General features: G+C 39.1%; 1 protein-coding gene and 1 non-coding gene across 2 annotated transcripts; both read left to right on the top strand.

Annotated features, from left to right (window-relative positions):
* Window positions 1-374: 374 nt before the first annotated feature.
* Window positions 375-8,930, top strand: LOC146145584 (uncharacterized). Its single transcript, XM_083390622.1, has 7 exons — window positions 375-1,230; window positions 1,744-1,953; window positions 2,502-2,607; window positions 3,159-3,306; window positions 4,216-4,296; window positions 4,861-6,648; window positions 6,703-8,930. The coding sequence occupies exons 1-7, from the start codon at window positions 1,119-1,121 to the stop codon at window positions 7,984-7,986; spliced, it is 3,729 nt and encodes a 1,242-aa protein (XP_083246748.1). The 5' UTR covers window positions 375-1,118; the 3' UTR covers window positions 7,987-8,930.
* A 9,428-nt stretch (window positions 8,931-18,358) lies between these two features.
* Window positions 18,359-18,494, top strand: LOC146145583 (U4 spliceosomal RNA). Its single transcript, XR_014499976.1, has one exon. It is a non-coding gene; the product is annotated as a U4 spliceosomal RNA (small nuclear RNA).
* Window positions 18,495-19,159: the final 665 nt, after the last annotated feature.

The following is a 19,159-nucleotide window of genomic DNA, read 5'->3' as shown; positions in this document are numbered from 1 at the left end:
CCTGGACAATGACTTTTGTGGCGAGACAATTGGCCAGTTTTTTTATAACCGGTTAAGAGTATTTGTGTCACAGCCTTGTCAAATCAATAGTGAGTCATCCCTTGATTTGAGATACAAGACTGCGTGTTGCATGTTCTGTTACCGACTGACCATCACGTGTTAACAGCTTAGTCACCCTCTAGATGCCCCGTGGAAAGGCAATTAACGCTTATTGCATTGGCAACGAGATTACGGGTTCTGAATTACTTTGCGATTGCTGTTGAAATCGAAGCGGGGGTGTTGATTTCACGGGACAACTGAATTTACAGTTTTTACAGTTCTCATTGTAGTCGGTTGCCTGTTAAACTAATAACGCGTTACCTTATTTAGACTTTTTATGAATGTTTTAAAACCGCATTTTTACCTTTATAGCAATACCAAGTTTTTTTAGCCACAATAACGTGAATTCTTAATTTGCTAAACAATTAGTTTTTGGAACAAGTTATTTATTTAAAAACTGCACGGTATTACCAATCGAACTAAAGCTAAAGGGTTTCTCTAAACCCAGAACATGGCCGTTTTTCTTGTTTTGACACGCTTTATGAAATAAATCGCCAGGGAATTCTTACACCAACCTACGAAATTTGCAATAGCGTGACATTTCCGTCAGCCCAGCAACGCTACCTAAAAGCACACGTCAAACAATTTTTTCCAGGCCAATTCCGTATAAAAGAGCAACCTAGCCAAAACAACGAAAGAGTTCCTATATAACTAAAAGAAATACAAAATATAGTTTAGACTGGGGTTTTTCTAGGAGGCCGCGATGATATAATATTTTAAATAGGTGGTTAAAATTTATTAGCTCGATTCTTAGACCTTTTTTGTGTTGACGTGTCGTAAAACGTTAACGAGTGGAACCACAAAGCGCGGAGAGCTTATGAAAAAAGGACTATCCTCCTAAAATAGATATTTTTAATAAAATTTATAGAATCTGGAAAGTACCCAAGGTTTATTGCGACCCAGTAAAGTTATTCGTTGTCCGGATTGTATTCTTTTTTACTGTGATTAAAAATCAGAATGTTTTCAGGTTTTTTGAAAAAAAAGTTATGTGCGGTACCCGCTAATTAAAAAAAGAAAAAATGGACCAAGAAGTTAACCTCCCTGTTCGTGAGATGAACGCTCACGTGACCTGTTCCCTTTGTGACGGTTATTTTGTCGATGCCACCACCATCATAGAATGCTTACACTCATGTAAGTTGCAATGCGATCGAAATTTGAATTTGAAATTTAATGCCGTTTTGCGTGGAATGTACGTTTTGCCTACGCAATAGAGCAGTTAGGCGGTTTATACTGTACCTCGTTTCTCAGATTGTCATGCTTCATTAACCAAACATGTTGTAGAGGGGGGTATCTAAATAAAAGCCCTCCAGGAGGATAAAAATACTAAAGGCCTGCCAACAATATTCCCCCGGTTTACGACCGAAAATTAAAAAAATAAGTTAAAATAGTTTTTTTTAGCCTTTTTTGTCGCGTACCACCTATTGGCAAGAAACCAATTCTCTCAAGCAATTAAGCAAATCTGCAGCGCTAGACTGAACAAAAAGCAATATACATTTAAACAACCACAAAAATATTTGCATAAATTTTCGTAATCCCATAAAAGCAGTTAGCGCGTCGGCTCAAAAAGTATAACGACTTAAGTGATAGGCGTGTAGCACAGTTTAAAAACAACAGTAACACTGCGTTTCTCCATGTCTTTTGCAGTCTGCCGCACGTGCATCGTCCGCTACCTGACCGACCACAAGTCGTGCCCGGTTTGCAGAGTCCAGGTCCACAAGACTCGCCCCCTGCTCAACATACGAAGTGACCAGTCGCTGCAGGAGATCGTCTATAAGTTGGTGCCTGGACTTCGTCAAGGCGAAATGCAGCGACGGAGAAAGTTCTGGAGCGAACACCAAATGGTCAAGCAAGACGGTGAGATAAAACTCTTACAACAAATTACCGGGGCCCTACTTAGAAAGGGGTGTCCCAAAACCAGGGCTTCTGAGTTTTAGACGGACTCGGGCTTACACCAATTTACAGGAGCCCTACTTAACGGGGTGTCCTAAAACCAGGTCTTCGGAGTTTTAGGCGGACTCAGGACGCTGGACTCGACGGGGTCGGTTGTTTTGCTGTCGGAATGGGGACTCGGGACTCGGGAGTAGGACTACGTAAAACTATCCGAGTCCTGAGTCCGACGTGCGCATGCGCATCGCCACGGTTCGAAACTAATGAGGCCGAAAACTGTAAATTGTAAAACTGGAATAGCAAATGGCGGAATATTTTCCACATATGTAGTGTTGGTGGATGAATTGAAGGACACCCCTACAAGTAATTACCTTATTTTATTTAGGCAAATGGGTGAAATACAGGCTGTAGAATAGGAGCCTGACTCTGGACTCGACGAAATTGCACATTTAGCCGGAGTTGGACTCGGGATTTAAATGAAGGGGCCCGTGATTTATTCTCAACCTTTTTTGCAGTTTTAAAGGGATTAACGCCGGAAGACCTTGGCGAGGCTGATGAAAACTTGGCCAACCCGAGGAAAATCGCAAGGAAACTTTGCCTGTCGATAGAACCATTTAAAAGGTAAAAAAGTGCTAGGAAATCTTAGATTGGCCTGTTTATCCTAGCCACAAAAGCCAGGTAAATTGTTATACGAAACATGAATGATCTTTACACGTAATTCTCACTGTTTAAAACAGGCAAATATCGGCCATTACACGATTTGTGCATTTTAGATTAGCGAAAACCAAAATTTAATGACTACAAAAAACACCTTTTTTCATACTTGGACACTTAAAAAGATAAAACTCGTGCGAAACTGAACTGTCTGGTTGAGTTTTAAGTTATTCCTTTATGTGCCACACCGACATATAACTTAAATTGCTGGACAATGATTCCAGTTTTGTTGTTTGTTTCGGAAGATTAGTTCTTAAACGCAAAATATATAGATTTAAAAAACGCACGTCGAATATCCCAGTCGAATTGCTTTTGAATTATTTATGCTTGTTGTCATCCTGGTACATTTTCGCGCCATGGTTTCCAAAAAGCGCAAAATGCGTGAAGCAGTTCAATAATAATTTCTCTTTTGTCGCGTAAAAATCGCCCAATTATCCGATTCATTGTCGACGTCACAGGCGAAACCGAAAATCGGATGCGGGCAGCGAGTGGCGGGAATTGGAAAAAGAAGGCTCCAAGCGATACCTCCGCTGCGCCTATGACGTAACAGTCGAACACATCCAGAAGCTGATTCGGCTCAAGTTTAAAGAAACGGAAGAAGTCGAGGTAATAGAGGGTCGGCATGTTAATCCTAACGTTAAAATTACCGGAAAACCCTTTGCTTAAAGCAGAGTTTCTTAACCAGGGGGTGCGACAACTGTTCCAAGGGAGTGCGGGGGTGCTGAATCAGACACTGAAAATATATTACCGTATATTATTTCTTTGCTCAGTTTATTGTAAAACTAACTCACATTTTGGTATTGTGTTACTGTGTTATCAGTTACTTGTATGGAAAATTACAATGGTTTTGTAATGTAAGCAATTCTATAAGTGCGAGAATTGTTTGATTATTTTAAAGGGGTGCACCAAGGAAAAAGTTTAATCACCACTGGTTTAGAGTGATAGCGTTCATGTATTGGTTGTCAGGTGATTGCTTTGTGAATACAACTCGATTTCTCCTTTTTTTGTTATAATAAAAACAACCTAGAAGTCCCCTTTTAGCGTGAGACCACAGGACCAAATCATAGCAAAATTATATAGATTTTTGGAAACGTCAAAAAGGCCTCTTCGGGAATTCTAGGTGCATTTTTGTTGTTGGAAGGATGGAACATCGTCCATTAAGAGTAATATGTAAAGTCACTTATTTCCACGTGAATGACGTGGCGTAGAAGCAATACCGCCTAAAGGTCCTTTCTGTATTAAACGTAGAAACAATAGAGTCATAAAATCAGGCCCGCCAATTTATAAGAATAGAATCATAACTACAGGTTATATAGTCCAGAGACCAGAATTCTACATAATTTCACAAAAAGCGACATAACTATTGGCCGGGTAAACAAGTTTACCGTTAAAACAATTTTCGTTAAAATGCTCTTAAATTTCGGTTTCGCGCGAGACCGCTTATTTCTCTTTTTGTCGTACACACCAAATACAATTTTTCTTATGTGTTTACTAACGTTCTGTTAATCGTTTCAGGTTCTGATATTTTGCGGCGAAGTCATTATTCCGCCCAAGTACACCCTGGGTGATATTTTGGACATTTTTCCATGTTCTGTGGTAAGTTCAGGCGTTTATGGAGAAAAAGGGTCAATTTTTAAAAGAAAATTATTTATATACCTATTGAATGATTTTGTTAATTAGCTATTTCAAATAATATATTATCACCGGTTTTAAAAATGGTTAGTTTATTAAATAATTTTGTGTGTACGTGTGGAAACCGATCATTTTGCCTTTTATCTTAGTAAGTTCAACCGTTTATCGGATTCAGAATTTCCTTTTCGGCATAGCTAATCTTCCTTAAACATAAGATGTATTTTAAGTGGAAAACAAATAAAAAAAATCGTCGCTAACTTTAAATAACCACGAACTTAAATCGTCACCTTCAGTAAAACATCAGTTGTTGACGTTTGTACACCAAGCCATCGCAGACTCACCGAATCTGTCGATCAATGATGTAAGCCGGGCAGGCTAGAAAAGCAAGTATAGCCTGCGGTGAGGTGCGAACTCACAACCTCCGGTCATACACTTTTTCTAGCCTGTCTTGCTTCACAGTTGTTGAAAATCACAGTTGTTGAACACTTGTTTGTCTTTTTTTCATTATTAACGTTTGTTTTTTCGCAGAGCCAAACGTTGGAGCTGAAGTACGGCCTCTTCGTACCGAAATCGCTCAAACGAAAACTCTCGCCGATAACCTGGGACAACGTGGGCGTCAACAACAGCAACGGCAACCAATCGAAGGACGCCAAAGCGAAAAAAGACGCCCCTAAGAAGCGCAAAATGGAGTCGTCGGCCATGCCGAACCTCAAAGCCTTTTTCGCCAGCCAGAAAGTACCCAAGAAATCCCCTAAGCCGCTACCGAAACTGATGCCGCGAAAACCGATTCCGAGCAGTTTGCCGTCGCGCCGCGAACCTGCCATCATGGACAACGCCGAGGCGGTGAAGAATCGCGAAGATCACGCCAAGATCGAGCTGCTGGGAATGGTGCAGCTCACCACCGTCGAAAAACCAAAGACAAACGAGAGCGAAGCGCCGAAATTAAACGCAGTCGCGCAAAAGCCGGCCGAAGTGAAACCGGATGAAAATCGCACTTTAGAAGGCAAAAATCCAGTCGTTTCAACAACCGAAAAAGAAGCAAACGGTGAAGCCATTAAGTCGCTCCAGCCCAAACGTGTCTCGCCGATTGCTCCAAAGCCACTGAACGAAACTAATTCGAGCGGCAGCAAAGCGCCGAGCAAGCAGCACGTTCAGAGCTACGCAATGCTGAACATCTCAGTGGACGAGGCCGTCCGAGTTAAACCGCCCACCCCGGTCGAAGTGCCAGAAGTGACTCCGCAGGCGCCGCGCGCTCAAGTCAAACTGGACGACGCCGTCAATTTGCTGCCGTTCGTCCGCCAAACCTTGCCCAGCAACGTCGAAGTGAAACAGACGCCCAGCCCGCAGCCGCGCCAGAACCGTAGAAAACCGACCAACCCCATGCACCACACCGCCAATAAACAAGACAGCGCGTATCACCAACGCCTGCAAGCCGGTGGCCAAAACGGCGCCCCCGCTCAACGAACTACTTCTCAACAGATTTTCAACAAAGAACCGGTGTCCCATCCCAACAACGGACACACCCCAATAGGCGCACGCTTACCGCAAGCTTCACTCGCGCAAGAACGCCCGAGTGGCAACAACACTCAGGGAAGGTCTGGTCAGTTTATTCTTCTGCGCGCTCCCGGAACTAACCACCCTCAAGACGCCACTTTGAAGCCGGCCGTTGCTCAGCAGAAAACGACCGAGTTTCTGGCCAGCGTCAGCACCAGCCAGCGCGTGCCTCAGTCGGTTGCCCGTTCCAACGGGCCGAAACTGACAAGCGCCAGTAGCAACAACCACTCTGTCCTGAACCAGAAGCTGAGTATGCTGAGCAACGAGGCGGCGCACAGGGCTGCTTTTGAAGCCGCGCGTCACTCAATGGGAAGCGTTAAGCTGCAGCCGGATCGAAAGATTGCTCACAAGAGACCAATTCTTCCGAAAGCCCCGACCAGTAGCAGCACCAGCAGTAGTTCCAGTAACTTCTCACCGCTTGTTATGACAGGCAGCGACGGAATTCCTCAGCTGCGACACGGAGTGCCGACCCGGAACATCTTCCAGAACGACAAGTCCACCTATCCGATGGGTAACGCGAATAACCCTCAGGTGCAAGGTGCTGCCACTTCTGTCACGCCGGCCCCGTCGCTTAAACAAGGACCCCTTTCGTCTCCCAACAAACGCCCGCACAACGCCCCGTCACCTAGGTTCAAACCCGAGGGTTCTGGGTTTAAATCCCGTACGGAGAGCAACGGAAACGTGCGAAGGCCGCAGACCAACTTGGAGTCTGTGTACACTTCCAGCTATCAACACGTAAACGGACGCGCACAGATGCAGAATAACACAAAAACAACACAACAACAACAACAACAACAACAACAACAACAACTGCAGCAGCTACAACAGCAGCAGCACAAGCTACAGCTTCAGAAGCAACAACAACAACGTCAGCTCACCTCACAACAACGACATCAGCAAAAACTACAGCAACACCATCAACAGCAACAGCAGCAAAAGCAACAGCAGCAGCGAAATCAACAACAACAACAACAACAACATCAGGCCCTACAGCAGAGACATCAAGCCGCGGTGCAAACTTCCGTGAAGCCATTCGTCAGAGCTCCCTCCAAGATGCTCCCAACCTCGGGAAGCTTCCAGGCGCGTCCTAACCAACCCGGCAACAACAGCTTTAGCAGAATCGAAAGGAACATAGCCCCGGCCCACGGAGCCAATCACCACAGGCGGTCCCTGGACGCCCTCTCCACCGATAGACTGCGCGCCATGATAAACCAAAGGCCGCAGATCGACGGTCCGCCGCCTTCCAGCGAGCTTAACGCGCGCCTCAGCAACGCTCTACTGCAGCAGCCGCAAATGCAGAAGCCACGAGGCAACACGATCCACGACCCTTACCAGACGACGATCGAACGAACGAAAGCGCTCGTTAAGTCGTTGAAGCACGGACCGCATCCCCAGCAGCAGCAGCAGCAACAGCAGGTTGCCGCATCTTCTTCTGCCGCGGCTGCACAGAGGATGCTGCTCTCCAAACCGCGCCACTCCGCTGCCGCGCAACCGCATCCGCAGCGGCAAGGGCGTCCTAGCATTCACCAGGAGCAGCAGTTGCGCTTAGGAAGGAACGACCAGGCCACCGCGATGCTGTATTCGCAGCTCAAGGACGGACAGCTCACTTCCAAGATGCAAGCTCGGATCGCCGCGAGTCAAAAGAAACTCCGTCCATCTTCCTCCACCTCCGCTCTTCCGCAGCAACCTCCGCGCGCTAGGTCGACTTCCAGGGAGAAGAGTTCCCCTTCCTTTCCGGTCGTGACTCCTCCTGCCGGAACCAAGAGTCCCTGGAGCTCGCGAGCTTATCCTCTTCCGATACCTGACCTTGGAAACTCCTCCGAGTACCAACCTCCGATTAAAAAGCCCAACATGCTTCCTCCTAAAGCCCATCAATCTAGGGAGACTCCTTCTCCTTCCATGAGCGGTCCTCCGCCACCAAGGAAGAGGACCCCGACTCCGCAACCTCTCAGCCCGGACATGATGCCCTTGGAGCTCACTGCAAGAACCAGGAGGACCTCTCAGTCCAGTTGTTCCTCCCTTGCTTCGGCTCCTACACCTCCGGCTGTCAATCACGCGATCAGCGATCAACCTCTCTGTCTCGTCATGAAGAAGTCCTAGATTTCGACGTCCGCGGAATTCGAAACAGCTTATGCCGATTTACAGACAGAATTATTGGCGATATAGTCAGTCCTTTAAAGATGGACTTATTATAAACAACTCTGTTGTTCGTTTAAAATTTGGTCAGTTCTTGGCAAAAATAGGTACTTTCATAACGCCTGGACTTTAAATAGCCTTGCATTCTACTGAAGGATTGTACGAAAATGTTAAACATCAAGCGCCTACAGTTATCACGAATATTACCTGCTTTAGTCGGAAATTTCAAGAGTTTTGAAAGAGCTGTCCAAAGTTTTCTACAGTCTTTCGGTTACGACCTCTCGAAGATATATTTTTAGTCATTGTAAGTTAGCCTCTGCCACTAAATTCCGGACTGTGCTTTCAAATCAGCTAACTTTTGAACCTAACCCTTTTGTTTTGTGAAAATCGAGAAGCACTAATCAATTTTGTTAAAAAAATAAAAAGTTAGGCATACCTAACATTTAAATCGGCAAATACATCGCTTAAAAATCTTATTGTATTACTATGACTTACCGCTGTTCTAAAGCTATATATTTAAAATTTTCGTTTTAGCAATAAATTCGGTCTTGTTCCGCGATTTTCTTGGGTTCTGCTATAAGCAACTGATCCAAGTAAAATGTCGACGCTTTTCCCAAAGTTCTGAATTATGTTTTTCTTTGTTGCTAAGCTTTTTGTCTGTTGTTTACTTGCACCAGTACTTAGTATTGGATATTGTAAAGACTGTTTTTTCTTCAACCTGCGAATTTGTTCTTTTATGTCTTTCGCAACAAATATTCGTTTAATAAATGGTTCTAAAATTAAATTTCCAAGGCGATGAATGCTGTACTGATATTTTAACAAAAAATGTATGTTTCTGGTATTTAAAAATTAAAAACAACTGGTTTAGCTGAAGTTTAATCACTTGTTTCTTCCCTAAAACAAATCGTATGGACCCACAGCTACAATAATAAAGATATGGACTTTCGTCAAAACTTTCCAGTTTCGCAATTTACTGTTTTTTTCGTTATTTAGCGCATTGAGTGCTACTTGCGTGTGTGACTGTGCGTGCTGTTATCAGAATTCGCTGCAATTTGTTTTCCAACAAAAGCGTGTGTTTGTGTTTATTACGGGGGGATATTTAGATATTGTAGGCCTACTGTCCAACTAGGGAATCAACAAATATGTTGTTTATTCTAAAGTAGTTAAATAAAGTGCCATTAACAAATGCAATGGTCTAAAGAAAAAGTAGTCTGAGCTACTGTATGTTAGAAAATTAATTACTAATTTAAAAAATGTATTTTAAAAAGTGTATTCAGTTCAGCTTTTGAGTTAAACTTACAAATGGGAAAAACACTGGAACATCAGAAAAATAGGAACAGAGGAAGTCGAAATAAAAGGAAATTGTTTTTATTTCACAGAAGCAATTATGGTTCGGTTATTAGATCGCTGGCTACGGTTGTTTTCGATTGTGAAATTACATACAGTAGCCTAACCGTCCGACTTATATGACATCCCAGTATAAACAATGTTTGTGATTTAAAATGTCGAAAAAGTAAAAAGAACGCATAGTGGCGAAGCAAACAAGGTGTTGGCACCTTATTATGTTGCCTTTGTAAAGTTATATAACGACGGATGTACCAATTTGCATGTAACTCGTAATGTCAGTACTGTGCATAAAAAATGCTACAGTGAAATTCCAACAAAGTATAGAAGAGCCTTAGATTTCCCTTTTAATATAAATATGCAACAAATATAGCATTAAAATAGAACACTTGTATAAAAAGTATTTTTAAGTTATATAAACTGATATATTCTTTAAAATGTATATTAAATTGTAAACTGTTTCAATCACCGCCTCTGTAATATATATTTTAGGTAAATCGCCTTCAAGTTTATGTGCCTTAAAACCGGTATAATCGAGAAAGGCTTTACTATTCCACAAGTATGTGAAAAGACGTTGTGTATAAGCACTATCTCTCGCCGATAAAAGGCCCGAGGCGGTAGCTTTACAAGGGTCCTCTCCTAAAGCGTAATGAACATACAGAACGCAGGCCATAGTCAGGTCATTTTATTGGTGTGACGTTATGACGCTATACGCACAATACACGCACTTCGCATGTCTGTTTGTCGCCACGTATTAGGTATGGTGGGTTAAAATGGCGTGTTTATTTAAATAAGGCAACGTGGTCCATCCTTTTATTTTCATTGCTGAGCGGGCTTTATAGACGATACAGAGTTTGCCAAACAATTAGAGAACATGGAGCCACATTTCTTACTTGGTTTGCCGTAAAGACCCACACCTTAAACGTGGACAGAAATAAAGATTAGCCTACCCGGTTTCTTCCTCACTTACACACATACTTTTGTTCTACTACATTTGTTCTAGATGTTGCATACTAATAGTATTGTGTATAGGCCACATTTAGGCGAATTTTAATTCACACTGAAGGACTTTTGAAATAAATGCAATCACACTGTCGGAGTTTTAAAACCTGTTGACTTGACTATACAAAAGTGATAGGATCTTAACTGGGATAGATTCCGTAATTGTTTTGAAAGGGCACTCCGTAATTTTTTTATAGGGCATAAAACCTTATGCCATAAATAAGTCTCATGCGCAAGTAGGAAACGAAAGCCAAGCATAAATAAATAAATTGAAGGTTTGGCGGCAAAGGCCTTCGCTTTGCCCCTTAGAATCTAGGAAACCTACGGTGCGTTTATACTGGTAAGATTTCTCAAACCAGGCTAAGACATATTGAAAAGTCAAAACTTAGGAAAAAATATTTAGCACAAATACTTTATTACCAAAAATATTTAGCACAAAACACATTATGCCAAAAAATATGTCGCACAAAATACATTATATCAAAAAAGTACAAGGGGCGTTGTTGGATTTCTGTGTGTTTGGGTGTACATTTTATTCTTCTTGTTCACGCTGTTTGTCATCAGTCTTAATACTATGTTATTATAGATAATTACGGTGGAGAAACCGTTACTTCGTTGGTTATATGGTTGGTTCCCAGATCCAGCCCGTCCAGTGTCTATACTTGGCTTTTACTGTGGGGAATACTTTTCCTTTGCGCGTCAGTCAAATCACGAAGTTTTCACATCAATGACTAACGACATGTCTTTGACATCTTTTTTGAGTTCCGCTTAAAAATCGTGATTTAGAAAATCACGTTTTTCATGGTTAAAGTGCGACACTAAACAACGTCGAACAAATATTTTTTTTCAAAGTTTGCCGTTTTTACTTGCATGGTACGTTTTTTTTTTAATTAAGGTGGCAATAAACGTATTAGGTGTAATGAAGCTTTGCATATGGCCGCAAAAGATTCCTCAAAACACTTCAAAATAGTGTTTTAATATCATATCTGTGTTATTCAAAGTCATAGGCTATTTTTACTCGAAAGGTTTTTTGTGTTGGGCAATAAAAGTATTATAGGTGTAATGAAACTTTACATATGGCTACAAAAGATTTCCGTTATATTTGCCGTAAAACTTGAAACTTTGTTTGTGTTAATTTTATATTTGTGTCATTGAAGTACACATTTTTACCCCACGGTAAAAAAACACGTTTATTCTATAGGCCAAACGCGCAGACTTTTTAACAACTTAACCATTTACACTTGTAAAATGTAGAGCAAAATGTTTAACACTTAGAACCGGCTGTGTTAGTTTGAAAGCTGTTTGCGTTTGCCGTCGCCAGTAACCTGTGAAAGCTGTCACGAGCGCTGGTTTATATTACCTTTTAAGCTATCGTGTTTCCGCGGCCGTTCTGGTCTTTGGCTTTGTTTGCTGTAAAACTTGATTTCATTGTGTAACGTTTTTTGGAGCTCGCCACGACTTCATGTACGTCGCAACATTTGCGGTTTTACAAATGAGCGTAAAACAAGGTGGGGAATTTCAAACACGGCTTAGCCTTTTAAAATCCGGTGACAATCTTGCATTAAGCAAGCATTGAAATGAATTTACATTACATATATGCACATCAGTGCATAAGTGTATAACTGCAATATTGCTCTTCTGAAGTCGCCACTTAGATTACCATTAACCATGTATTATAGAAAATCTTCTGTTTTCATACAGTTTAAAACATCAAGTCTTATCATAAGGTTATTTTTTAAATTAATTCCCAGTCATGTGATCCATAAAATAAGTCCAAATCAAGTCTTTTGCAAAAAAATAAGTCCCAGTCTAAGTCATAGTTGTAAAAAGTTAACTTAAAGTCAAATCATTTGTTGAAAATAAAACGTTTAACAATTAGCAACGTTTTCAGAATATAAATAACTTAAATAATAAATTGCCCAAAAAACGCATAGCAAGCAAATTGGGTTTAGGTGGAAAGAATGAGATAATTACGCAATGTAATAACCAATGGTTTTATGGAAACGCTGAATTTCAACCCTTATCATTTGACTCAAACTCAAGACATGTTATTTATCCAGAATACTCAAGTTAATCAAGTCATGTATAGCCAAAGTCAAGCCAAGTTATTTGAAAACAGTGAATTAAGTTCACCAAGTCAAGCTTTTGACCAGCCATTGACTTAAGTCATTACAACACTAAAAAACTTTCACAAAAACTTTAAAGCATTTTAATTAGGTATTTAAAGTATGTAGTTTTGTAGTTTTACCCTTTACTCTCAATGTAAATCTCGCGTTACACGGAGACTGTTTAAAGAAAATTATGTACACACAAACAGGAATATAGTTGGACTTAGGTAATGTGTAACCAACACAACTAAGATGCTTACGTCATTATTGTGTCTATTTTATAGTCCGATTTGCATTTACTCAGTTGTGTAAAACTCATTTTTAAGAGAGGCGTTGTTGTAGGGCCGCAAATATACTCAAAACTTAAATTTGTTCGCAAACTATTTAAAGTTCGTTTGATTTCACCTAATCGTTTTATAGATATCGCCTTTTATCATTTAAAATGTAATCACTACTATAACTTAATTCATTTTGAACAAATCGTTTTTGATTTATATTATTACGATTTTTATTGTTGTCGTACATTCACAGTTAATGTAACTAATGTTGTTTAAGTACGACATGTACATCCTCTGTTTTAATAACAGCCATAAAGTTATATTAAAACTTATCCAGATTCCTTGCCACGTATACTTTAAATATCTTTTAAGATTATCATTCTATTCACAGAAACTATTCACTGCCGAATCTTGTCTAAATATTTAATTGGCCTTTTTGGTAAACGCCCCCAGTCAATAGAGTTTCTCTGCCCTTGCTTCAAAACATAAATTATGTTTCCAAAGTAAATAGATTACCATGCTTTTTGCTATAACAGAAAATGACATTTGGCCTTCTTTTAGATTTAAAAGGAAACGAAAGTGCCCTTCTCTAATTGGGTGTGGCGCTTTTAACCCTTAACTTTTTGTTATAAATTAACTGTTTTTCTCATTACTAAATAGAAACATAACTTATGATCGTTACCTTCATTTTTAGTCAGATGTATTAAAGCAGACAACATTTGGAGTTATTGCAACCGTGGGAAAATAAAAAAAAGAACAAGTCTAAAAGCCGTAAGACTTGTACTTGTCAGGGTTATTTAATTTAGATTAAAAAACGTTTTGAAATGGCATTTATTATTCTATTTCAAGGCGAGACGCAACATTGCCTTATATGGCAGTAAAACCGTGACCTCTTCACGAGAAGCTTGTCAATGATTTGCGAAACCACACCCGTTACGCACTGCCGCGCACACGCACTCACGTGATATCCACGAGTCGGCCATGTGGGCCAATCAGAACGCTCTGGGGCCCTGTGTATTTAACGCAACGTCGCTCTTAAATTGTGACGTGCCTCGTTGTCGTTTATGAGTCACAATGCGCTGTTTTCTGCCTTTTGTGTTAGTGATCATTATGGTGCAAGACATAATTTCCTCGGCGAATGCGGGAGACCCTATTGCAGTACGGAGTTGTGGTCAACTCTAAATCATTGGTTCATGAATTGTTTAAAAATAAATTTTCGCGGCACACTTTTGTTTAAACAAAGTTGCTTCACACTTCATAAATCAGTAAGGCAATACGTACCTCATAATACCTTATGATTAAATACCTCATGGTTATATCAGTGCCTAAAATTATCTATGGTGTATATTAATGTCTCGCATGTTTAGTATTTGTAGTGCGAACCCTCGAACAGGTTATTTTCGGTTCATGCCTAAAGTATATATCGATAATCAAGCTTGGTTTTCCCATTTCTATTTTAGTGCCAACAACAGAAATTTTACTTTGATTAAATACATGTTTACCAAAGAAGTTTTGACTGGTCTTTAAAATTGATTGAAGTATAGGTTCATGGTTGAATGGCAACGTTTTACAACTTCTAATCCCACTAAATGTACTTTGGTCAAACAAAGATCCTGTTGAAGATTGTGAAAGAAATACTATAAAGCTCGCAATCTAACAAAATACCCCTGGATACCATCTTGCAAATTTAAAAATTCCTGTTTAACTATTTACGAGTAATAATTGGTGAAAAATGCGCTTAAAAATATTAAACCGGAAAAATTTAATAACTCAAATTAACAGAACAGGAACCACACTTTTAGTACTTGTTGAAAACCATATTAAAGGTAATTAGTTCACATTTTCTTGGCATTTGATGGTTTACACTTTAAACAACAAATTTGGAAAGAAAGTGGGATTTCGGCACTTTGTAAGGGTTTGCCTATAAAAAGACCCATTTAGTCGCACTAAAACAGGGGAATCTGGAATTTCGCAGAACTTCAGTTCGACTTATAATATTGTATATAGAAGACGAACGACTAAAAAATGAATTGCAAAACTAAGGAAGACGAATCGTAATTTCGTCCGACCAATTTTAGTAATACCTCCTAAAGTCGTTGCGTTTGCGTCATCCAATTGCAAACACTAAAGAACAGGCGGGACTATTCATAGCTGTAGGCCTACTGTCCAAAACATTTTCGTTCGTCGAAACGAACATCAAGATTGCGAACTTAAGCGAATTGCTAGACATTTTGTCAAACCTGATGTTGTGTATAAAGCAGTTTAACAAGATTGATAACTGGGTAAAATACCTAGACCTAGACCTTTACACCACTGGAAACAGGAGTGATTGTTTGTTAAACATGTTTAGGACAAACCGTTTTTTAAGTAACAAGATTTTAGGAATTTATATTTTATAACTATTTTAAAACACTTTGACAACTTCGTTATTTTTTTAAATATCCGTTTTAGCCTTTATGTATAGGAAATTAGTAGCTGCGTTTCCGGCTAAGTTCTTTAAGTACGACATACAGAAGTACGAGTTTTCGAATTCCTTTTCGATTGTGACCATAAACAACTAATCATGCCAGGCACGGTCTATTTTAAGTGACTTCATTCGTTATAGACGACACGCAAACCATCTGATAACATTAAGTTTAAAATCAAATACCAAATTTAATGTTTCAGTATTAAAAACGTGATGAGTATCTTTTCAAAAAGGTTGCCGAATAAAAACATTTTTTGTTAAAACCAAGTGTATTTTCCTTTTTGTAAAAGTATCTTAACACCGCAATTCCATTTTGATGTTGGAAAATAACGTCGGTTGTAAAGTTAATTGGGCATCACAGAGATTTCACCAGATAGTGAATCACAAGTTTCGCTTCCCCTGCCCAAACGAAACTCTATTCATGGAACTACGCCATGGTTGCACCATAGAAAGGCAAACAATGACTGTATTTGAATGAAAACAGCTACTGATCATATAGGGTTTTACAAGCACATTGATTAAAAACACTGCTGAAACCAGTGTTGTAATGACTTAAGTCATTGACTTGACTTAAGTGCACTTAAGTCATTGGTGTAAATGTCTTTACTTGACTTAAGTCGTTTGACCAAAATGACTTGAATTGACTTAAGTCTTTCGGACAAATGACTTGACTTGGACTTAAATCATTTTGTCAAGTAAGTTGTAAAATTATAATTTTTGCACATTCAACACTTTTAGTGCTGTATACTGCGTTTGTGGTATTTTATTGCTTACATTTGGGCGAGTTTACCAATTTTAATAATTTAGCAGTTTGTTTTTATGTTGACTGGGACTGGATTATTTAAAGGTTGGATTATTTAAAGTCATTTCAAAATAACCTGTTTACAACACTGGCTGAAACCATGTCAAATTTTGCATGCCACAGTAAGGGGATCTAGCAAAAATCAACGATTAAAACAGAGAGTATACATGTGTTTTAAAACTGATGTTTTACCTACTAAATAACAACTTGTTTTCCGAAGATAAATTGGCAAATTTACTCAACACCTCTTTAAAAAATTCAACCTCCTTATCGGCTTATTGTTTTATGTTTAAATGGTTTGTACATTTTAGTGCGTAGATCGCAGTACTTTTTAACCGGACAAGTGTCAAAGGTTCTATGGAAGCCTTCGTTTAAGGAAAGACATTCAAAAGCAAATATGTGTATGTTTTTTTGCTCTAAATTAACCATAAGTGAAAGACAATACTGGTGTCGATATTTTACTGTGTCAAGCCTAAATGCCGGGTTTTGCCACTCAGTGTCTCGGGTGAACTTGCTGTTAGTATTAAATAAAACAGTTTGGACCAATGGACTCTTAGAAACTTCATCGAGCCTAAGTGACAATGGATCTGAAATCTGTTTTATCCGGAATTACCCAATTTTCCATTCCTATTGATTAATGTCACTATCACGTGGCCATTCCGGGTAACTTTGTCACGTGCTTGCTCGATGCTAGAATAAGAAATCATGACTAGCAGATCTCGTCCAATTACCCAATATAAAATATTTATTATCAGTCACACCCAATAATATTACGTCATATATTTTCCGTTTGGGAACTGCACCAAATTATATTAGAAAATGGAGATGATAGCAATGTTTTCCAACGTGGTGCCATTTGTCTGTTAAACGTTCTTGGAATAGATTAAAGTTTCGATGTAGTTACTTTCGGTTTCACTTACTTTGAACCCCTTGTCAGAATAGATGACTCACTTGTAAAGCAGTTGATCTTAGAATGTACCGCCCTCGTACCAACCCGAGGCTTTTTGCTTTAATTAACACTACTTAAAATAAAAAATAAATAAAAATTTTATTCGGTTTATTTAGGGCAAGCAATAAATTAAAAACAATAGCACGCGTTTTAGATTTTGGATTATATGTCTACTAAACATGACAAGTGAGAATATAACCTGTTTTATCAAAAGATTCTTTTGTTTCCAAAGATGCTTAAAGTTCTGTAAATTGAGAATATTTAACTGCTTCAAAGCTGTTTGTAGAGTTGTACATTTTCTTGAACAACAAATGACGTAACGTCACTGTACGCTGTGTAAGGACAGGAAGTAAACAAACAGAAACCTGTTGCGACAGGTTGGATTTACCAGCAATAATAAACTGTTGTCGTTTCGCATATAGGGTCCAAAAGAAACCATTTCGGGTTCAAACTTTTTGCCCTAAGGCAAAGGTATTATTTAAAAGCAATTAAATAAAACCATCCTGTTTTTGAAGCGAATGTTTCTTTTCGAAGCTAAAACATCATTGATGTATTTTATGAACTTAGGAAATTCTTCGCAAAAATTCTTGATTTTTTATTAGGATTAAAATGTTGAGATAAGTTTGGCGTATAAGGCGGTTTCGTGAACCGTTTTGCGTTACAATTGAGTTATAGTAACAACTGGGGCCAGTAGAAGTCATTAAAGACATATTTTTTGCGGTAAAATTAGCAAAAACAGGAAACGAATACAGTTGTTTAGAGATCTATTAAAGAAGTCATGAAGTCATGAAAAGTCATATTTTCATGTTTTTGGTAATAAAATATGACTTTTAGTTTTTTCTTTATAATGTTAACATTGAACTCAATTGTAACTTCGTAGATGTAGTCCAAGAAGCAACTGTGGAAATGGAAATTTAATGATTTGTGGATAAGGGAAGCCGCGAGAGTTTTCATGCCTAAAAGCATCTTAAAACAAATTTTTTTCCAACACATATATAGTTCGGAGTACAAAAAAATGTACTATCATACCACATATAAATAAGGTTTAAATATGAACCAGAGCTAAACCCGTGGAAACAAAACAGGACCTAAACGGTCGAAATAAGGTCTAAAGCCTACGCCCTAAGTTTGACACCACAACGATTGATGATATTAGACCGGTTGCCTTCGTCCAATTCCCTATCCCTTCAGTTTTAAGTATTATTTAGGCCAGTGGTCTCCAACCTGTGGGTCGCGACATCAAGTGGGGTCGCCTAAATTTTTCTGGGGTCGCCATAACTCATCATATATCAGCTGTTTGTGGACGATGTATGTATTTTTTTTTCTTTACAATGACGTCATACTAATAAACGTAACTGAGAACATAGAAAAGATAATCTTATAAAATAGTTTGCGCAGTGGCGATATCGTAGCTGATGAGGTTTATCCGAGGCGCGATTATTGCTAGTTGAAAACTATACCCAATACCCCGCCCGATGGCTTAAAAAGCTTTCGCGGCAATATTTGACCGGTTTTAAGAAATCGTTATCCAGAGAACATAAAATAGTTGTTTTTAGGCCTAAAGAGCTGCTAACGGTTACAAAGATTTCAGCATATAAATATTTACTTTTGGACCAATGTAACTAATCTATCCGAATTTGTCCAATTTTGTGTGTCAACTACTCTTTCCGTTTTCAACTAAATGGCTTGGTTTAATGAAATTCAGCGCAATGAGCAAATTAAAAAAAATGAAACATGGTAAATCGGTTGTAGAGTATTACACGGAAGTATAGCATTAGGCTACATATGCAAAGTGGAGCCGCGTTTTTCAATACTGGTGGACATATGCAGGCGCAACCAGCACACTAAATGCAATTCAAATTCATAATTTGAGTAAAACGTTCTAAAATAAATGATTTTGGTGCACATATTTAGCCATAATTCTCTGAAAATGTGTATAATTTACGCATATTCCCTCGTGTTACTTAGTTCAAGCAGTATTATATATGAAAAGAAAAATGGGTTTGCAATGTTAATTATGATTTCAATTTATTGAAAATGGGGTCGCTTATTAAAAAGGTTCGAGACCACTGATTTAGGGTAATTGAACCTTTTTGGTCCAATGAGTTTAAGTCTTCTTCCTTATTTCTACGTGAAGATGAAATTTAAAATGGATAAACAATTAGAATGAATTGCAAAGCAAAACAG

The sequence above is a fragment of the Ascidiella aspersa genome, chromosome 5, assembly GCF_963924565.1.
Source record: "Ascidiella aspersa chromosome 5, kaAscAspe10.2, whole genome shotgun sequence".
In the NCBI taxonomy this organism is placed as follows: Eukaryota; Metazoa; Chordata; class Ascidiacea; order Phlebobranchia; family Ascidiidae; genus Ascidiella; species Ascidiella aspersa.
Note: the sequence above shows the minus strand (reverse complement) of the source record. Positions and strands in the feature narration are given on the sequence as shown.

Bases quoted from the DNA above. Each gene is read 5' to 3' on its own strand.
- LOC146145584 (XM_083390622.1), top strand. From the start codon at position 1,119: ATGGACCAAGAAGTTAACCTCCCTGTTCGTGAGATGAACGCTCACGTG. The intron at 1,231-1,743 runs GTAAGTTGCAAT...TGTCTTTTGCAG, and splicing joins CATAGAATGCTTACACTCAT to TCTGCCGCACGTGCATCGTC. The intron at 1,954-2,501 runs GTGAGATAAAAC...CCTTTTTTGCAG, and splicing joins CCAAATGGTCAAGCAAGACG to TTTTAAAGGGATTAACGCCG.